The sequence below is a fragment of the Eucalyptus grandis genome, chromosome 8 (assembly GCF_016545825.1).
Source record: "Eucalyptus grandis isolate ANBG69807.140 chromosome 8, ASM1654582v1, whole genome shotgun sequence".
NCBI classification, from domain to species: domain Eukaryota; kingdom Viridiplantae; phylum Streptophyta; class Magnoliopsida; order Myrtales; family Myrtaceae; genus Eucalyptus; species Eucalyptus grandis.
The window spans coordinates 42,990,681-42,997,648 of record NC_052619.1 but is presented as its reverse complement, the minus strand read 5'-3'; the positions used below and the strand labels follow the sequence as shown (position 1 = coordinate 42,997,648).

At 42.7% G+C, this 6,968-nt stretch overlaps 1 protein-coding gene across 1 annotated transcript; it reads right to left on the bottom strand.

The window, feature by feature from the left end:
- Positions 1 to 209: 209 nt before the first annotated feature.
- LOC120287250 (early nodulin-75-like) lies at positions 210 to 2,056 on the bottom strand. The gene is made up of 4 exons (XM_039299981.1): positions 2,018 to 2,056; positions 1,445 to 1,829; positions 1,035 to 1,304; positions 210 to 809 (listed from the first exon to the last, which is right to left on the bottom strand). The coding sequence occupies exons 1-4, from the start codon at positions 2,054 to 2,056 to the stop codon at positions 319 to 321; spliced, it is 1,185 nt and encodes a 394-aa protein (XP_039155915.1). The 3' UTR covers positions 210 to 318.
- Between the last annotated feature and the right edge of the window lie 4,912 nt (positions 2,057 to 6,968).

Below are 6,968 nucleotides of genomic sequence, written 5' to 3'. Positions count from 1 at the left end.
ACCAATTTTCTGATTTAAAATTATGGATAAACCCCATATTTATTTTTACTTAAGATTGCAAGGGGACAATGTCCATAATTCGTAAGTTACTAATTAAAGGCATAATTAGAAAGGAAAGCTCATGGCTAGCAAGTACTCAGCATATATCAACGTAGGCAAAGTCAAAGGACATGCCCAAGCAAAGTACATACATTTTATATCCCCATGGAGCACAAACAGCGAACCAGCTAACACGGTAGTGCCAGACACTCTATGGACCAGCTCTTATTTGAACCCGTGAAAAGCACACGACATATACATTCATTGAAGAATGCATAATCAGTTCTCGGTGGGAGGCTTGTGTGGTAGCTTGTGGTGCGGCGGCTTCACACCCTTGCCCTTCTTTGGCTCCTCGCCTTTCTTCGGCGGCTTGTGTTTGGGGAAAGGCTTCTTTGAGTCCTCTTCCACCTTCTCTACTAGAATGTGTCCCTCATGTGGTGGCTTGTGCTTTGGTGGTGGCTTTTCTCCCTTGCCCTTCTTCGGCTCCTCACCTTTCTTGGGAGGCTTGTGCTTAGGAAACGGCTTCTTTGAGTCCTCTTCCACCTCCTCTACGAGAATGTGTCCCTCGTGGGGTGGCTTGTGCTTTCGGGGTGGCTTCTCTCCCTTTCCCTTCTTTGGCTCCTCACCTTTCTTTGGCGGCTTGTGCTTTCGGGGTGGCTTCTCTCCCTTTCCCTTCTTTGGCTCATCGCCTTTCTTTGGCGGCTTGTGCTCAGGGAATGGCTTCTTAGAGTCCTCTTCGACCTCCTCTATGAGAATGTGTCCCTCGTGTGGTGGCTTTTCTCCCTTGCCTTTTTTTGGCTCCTCACCTTTCTTGGGCGGCTTGTGCTCAAGAAACGACTTCTTTGAGTCCTCTTCCACCTCCTCTACGAGAATGTGTCCCTCGTGGTGTCCCTTTCCCTTGTTTGGCTCCTTCCCTTTCTTTGGCGGCTTGTGCTAAGGGAATGGCTTCTTAGAGTCCTCTTCAACCTCCTCTATGAGAATGTGACCCTCGTGTGGTGGCTTGTGCTTTGGTGGTGGCTTTTCTCCCTTGCCCTTCTTCGGGTCCTCACCTTTCTTGGGCGGCTTGTGCTCAGGAACGGCATCTTTGAGTCCTCTTCTACCCCCTCTACGAGAATGTGTCCCTCGTGGGGTGGCTTGTGCTTTCGTGGCAGCTTCTCTCCCTTTCCCTTCTTTGGCTCCTCGCCTTTCTTTGGCAGCTTGTGCCTTCGGGGTGGCTTCTCTCCCTTTCCCTTCTTTGGCTCCTCGCCTTTCTTTGGCGGCTTGTGCTCAGGGAATGGCTTCTTAGAGTCCTCTTCGACCTCCTCTACGAGAATGTGTCCCATGTGTGGTGGCTTGTGCTTTGGGGGCAGCTTCTCTCCCTTTCCCTTCTTTGGCTCCTCGCCTTTCTTTGGCGGCTTGTGCTCACGGAATGGCTTCTTAGAGTCCTCTTTAACCTCCTCTACGAGAATGTCTCCCTCGTGTGGTGGCTTGTGCTTTGGTGGCGGCTTCTCTCCCTTTCCCTTCTTGGGCTCCTCGCCTTTCTTGGGGGGCTTGTGCTCAGGGAATGGCTTCTTCGAGTCCTCTTCCACCTCTACGAGAATGTGTCCCTCGTGGGATGGTGGCTTGTCGCCTTTCTTTGGGCGTTTGTGCTTGGGGAATGGCTTCTTTTTTTCATCGGCTTCCACTTCCTCGGCAAGCAAGTGGCTGGGGTGGTGGGGCGGTTTCTTGCTGGGGAATGGCTTTTTGTGGGAGTCTTCCTTTTCAACCTCCTCGACAAGAATGTGCTTGAGAGGGTGGTCGTGGTGTGGGGGCTTGTGTTTAGGGAATGGCTGTGCGAGTCCTCAGCTTCAACGGTCTCCATGAGACGGCGACCACCAGGGTGGTGCTTGTGGTGGTGCTTTTTTTTTTTGGTCAGTTTGTGGTGGTGCTTGTGGTGTGGTTTATGCTCTTTTTTTAAAGGGTGGTGGCCGTTGGAGAGGACGGCAGCGGCGAAAAGCACCGCTCCCAGGAGCAAAACTAGCAAGTACCTGGAAGACATTGTCACTAGTGTCAGAGAAGAGGATGTGTGAGAGAGAGCCGATGGTGTGGGACTGGAGTGAAGGGAGCGTCTCAATTTATAGGGGTTTTGAGATTATTGTCGTCGTCAGCGAGCACGTCACTCGGTATTTCGTTTTTTTTTTCGGTAAATTTCTTAGGTCGACGATGATTTTGATAGGGCCTCACTTGGGCTTTCCAACTACTGATTGAATTAGTCGGACGGGGCATATGAGACAGCACATTGAATAAGAAAGTGAGGTGCTATTCTGGACTCTTGTGCTTTCTACTAGCCATATCACTCTTTAATCCAACGTTTAGTCCAATTTTGCATTGTGCGAATCCTTCTTTTAGATAAATGTTAACTTCGCTTTATGCTTGAACTCAACCGATTTTTAATGCGTGAAAATGTCACATATTATGCCAATCCAAAAAGTGTTCACGTAGGTTCATTTTCCAATAATTGTGGATTTGAAAAAAATTCCTTATTATTTCGGTTCAAGTCGAAAAGTGCAGTAGCTTCAATCAATAGCGAACCAATGCTGATTATTCAACATAAGACGGATCCATGCATCATATTAAGGGTTTGAATCAAATTCATGTCAACGCATAAAATAGGCAAGTCCCATACACATCGCTAACTCTTCGCTTAGTTTTTATGGTACTTGGGCAATGAAATTTCTTCACTAGTAATTGAACTTGTAGAAATCTAATTTTTACACCCTTTAATTGGGGTTCTTCCATATTGATTGTACAAAAAGCTAGTTGTTGGTTTATAAATGTGAGGAAAAACTCCACTCCTTAAGTTAACTTTTGGGACGAGTAAGGCTCGAAATCACCTGAATTCATTATTAGAACCCAGGTTGAGTTACGGATTATTGCGGCTTCCAGTCAAGGCCCGATATGTGAGAATAAGATTATTTGAATTTCGATTGTAGAAGTTGGTAGTCGATTTATAAATATGAGAAAAAATCTCATTCTTTAAGCTAACTTTTGAGATGAAAGAATAACAAAATCATCCAACACTTTGCATACCTATGAATAGGGAATTGTCAAATGTGATTGTGAACACAAGTGTCGTGACCTAAATTTTGAGTGCACCATTTAAAACTAGGTTAATGGATTACTAAGGGTGCGTTTGTTTGTGTTTCTGTTTAAAAATTGTTCCAGGGAACAGAAATAGAAAAAAGTGTTTCTGTTCCGGAGAACAATTTTTGAACAAAAAAACGCGTTTGGTAAATTTGTTCTGGGAATAAAAAATAAATAGAAACACGTTTGGTAAATTTGTATAATTTTTTTATTTCTTTTATTTTTTAATTTTTTTATTCTATTTATTCTATTTTTTTTTTTTTTTTTTTCCTTTTTTTCTTTTTCTTTTTTCTTTTTTCTTCTTTTGGCCGGTCGCCGGCCTCGACCATGGCCGGCGACCGGCCGACGAGGGCGGTGGCCTCGCCCAGCCACGGCGAGGCTCACTGGTCCTCGGCGAGGCCGAGCCTCGCCGCCGCCGGGCGAGGCTCGGCCTCGCCGGATCTGGGTGAGATCGAGCTCGCCCAGCCAGCGCGAGGTCGGCCTCACCGAGCCATCGCTAGGTCGGCGTCGCCCGGGCGGTGGCCCGGCGAGGCCGAGCCTCGCCGGCCGGGCGAGCTCGGCCTCGCCGGATCCGGCGAGATCGAGCTCACCCAGCCCGGCGCAAGGTCGGCCTCGCCGGGGGCCGGCGAGCCTCGCCGTGGCCGGGCGAGGCCGCCGGCCCTCGTCGGCCATGGCCGAGGCTGGCGACCGGTGAAAGAAAAAAAAAGAAAGAAAATAAGAAGAAGAAAATAAGAAGAAAAAGAAGAAGAAATACAAAAGTGTTTCTAAGATTTGTTTCGAAATAAGAAACACAAAATTTGTGTTTATTTGTGTTTCTTTTTTTGTTCCTGGGAACAAAAGAACGAAAAAGGAACAAACGCACCCAAACGCGTTTACTTTCCTTTTTGGTTCCCTGCGAACAAAAAAACAGAAAAAGTGTTTAAAAACAAAAAAGAAACATAAACAAACAGACCCTAAGTGTTTAAACTTAGCTCGAGCTCTCTCAAGCCCTTACCAATTCGCAACTTAAGGTTCATATATTTAACATGCAAATGGATTTTATCTAGGAGTCGCCACTAATCAATTTATGGTAGGTCGATTAGACACCTAAGTAAAATAATTGAAATTATTTTACTACTACGAACAAGAGATTATGGGTACGGGGACTTGGTTACATGAGATTTCTCTAATACCCTTTCGGTACCATTCTTTTTTTTTTTAAAATGTTTTTGCAGGCAGCTTGGATTTATTTTAACTTAAATTACTATCATACAAATATGGTGACCACACAGATGCTCATCCACTATTAAATATTCAAATAAATAAATAAATTGCATCACACAAAGCAATCAATTTTTATTTTTTTTTGGGTTTTCTTGAAATTAGAATTATTTATAAAACATGCATTTTAACTACATGACCTAATTTTAATAATAAATGAATTCTAATTAAATGAACCTATTATGCAAACTAATTAACATGCACCTAATATTTTTTGTATTTTTTTATTGAAATTCAAAATTAATAAAACCCTAATTAAAATTTCTAAAGAAAATAATTTTCTAATTTATTTTAGGGACTAATTTGACTTAAACCCTATCCTATCTTAGAAAAATATTTTTTGGAAAAATGAGATAATTAAAATGTGCGAACATTATCTAAAACCCTATTTAAAAATATATATATATATATATATATATATATATTTAGGTCCAACTCTAACTTATTTCTAAAGATGCAATCCTAAAAATGTAATCCTAAAAAATTCTAATTTACTAAACCTACATGTTTGATTTACTAAACGTATATGCTCATGCAGAATTTTGATTTTTTTTTATTTTTTAGTTTTTTTTTTGTTAGGTTTTTTAAGATAAGTAATAAATATTAAATCTAAACAATCCACAAAATAAATGATTAAAATAATCGAAAAAATAACATGTTGTCTCACAGGTCAAATTAACGATTATTCTAACCCTAATTATTACGACAAAGAACTCAAAATAATTAAAAATCTAATCCAAAGTCTTACGGATTAAATTAATAATTATATTGATTTAATTATTAAAATACTATCAAAAATTCCAAAAATTAATATAATTAAAAAATGATCCAATATCTTTCGGATCAAATTAATAATTATAAAAATTTTGGACAAAACCCTATGGATAATGCCTACAAAATTTATTAAGATTAACATTCAATATTACAACTTAAATAACTCAACTTAAAAAAATGCTATCAAATAAAATAAACAGAAAAATAACATGAAAAATAAAAATAGCAAAGAAATAAACTAAACTAAAAGGTGAAAAGTAAAAGTAAAAATAAAAATAAAAACTACCTAGGGGAAATGACAGCGTGCGTCCATGCGGGGATCGGATGTGGTCTCGGGCTGCTGGTTGCGCAGTGATGCGGATGCATCGTTGGTTGAGGGGGAGGGGGAGAGCTCCGGAGCGGTGGCGAGTGGCGATGGGGCTACCGGTGGCTACAACAGGCGGCGAAGTCGGAGATAGTGGCGTGGGTCGCAAGTTGTCAAGTGGTGGCCGGCGACGGGTCTTCGGCATCCGGCACTGCAAGTTAATTAGCGGCGAACGGCGAGGAGCGCGGGCGTCGACGAGGGTTGAGGCGCGGATGGAGCGGCAAGGAGCAACCGCGGGCGTCGGCGGCGGTCTTTGCGTGGCGAGGTGCAAGCACGGGCGTCGGGTCGAGCAAGTGAGGGGGCCCGCGAGCGCTGCGGCAGTAGCGAGGTGCTACGTGGCGGTGCTTGCGGGTGCTGGTGCATGGAGTAGTGACGCAGCAGCAGCAGCGAACAGGTAGAGGTGGCGTGGCACTGGCATTGGCAGAGCGCGTTCGAAGCGGGGCTCAGGCAGAGGCGTGGACGTGGTAACGGCGTCGGCCGCGGCGGCGATGCTGCAATGTGTTAGGGGCAAGTCCGGCGAGGCGCAGCGGAGGCCGGGGGTGCAGCTCGAAGACCAGCGGTGCAGGGGTCTGTCACACAACAAAGGGAGGCCACGGAGAAGATGAACAGTAAGAAAGGAGAAAGAAAACAAGCTCTCCTCTTTGTGTTTAAATTCAACCGAGCAAGAATTTCTCTCCGATTTTTTCGAATTCGTCCCCGTTGGTCACGAAAATTGTGGCTCATTTTTATAATGATTTCCAGATGGCTCATTATAGCAACTTTCAAGTTTCCATCTTCTGTCGCATTAAATTAAGGCCGTAAATCGGAGCGTGATTTCGCAATCAATTCGATTTTGCTCCGATTTCTTCTATTTTGTAAAAATTCTTGCCATTTATTCACTTGATTATCAAATTGCTTTTGCATTTGACAAAATCCGAATATTCATCGGAATTCCAAATTTCCATGCATAATCAATCAAATCAATTTCTCCCATATTTTTTCATTTTTTTCCTTTTATTTATTCAAATGAAATTTTTATTTTCTTTATTTCCCTAGATTTGCTAAAATTAGGTGTCAACAGCTGCCCTTCTTTGAAGGTGAGCTTGTAGAGGTTGCCTTCAAAGACAAGTTGAGACCTAAATTTTGATCATGCACATGCACTAAATGACTTTTTGTTGGAAAATGAATTCCCTTCATTTTTTTTCTTTTTTTTATAGGGAAAATGAATTCTATTTTTAAATGCAATTTATGTGATTTATGAAAATACTAATGCAAATGATAAAGGAACTTTACCTGGAATTACTTACCTTCGAGGAGGGTAGAGTAACTCAAGATAGATTGGCGTTACATGTCTAGGACTCGTACCATTCTACGGTCGCCCAGAATAGTAACATGGCTTCGCAAAGAGATTGCTTTCCCAGGACCCGTACCATTTTACGGTCGCCCAGTA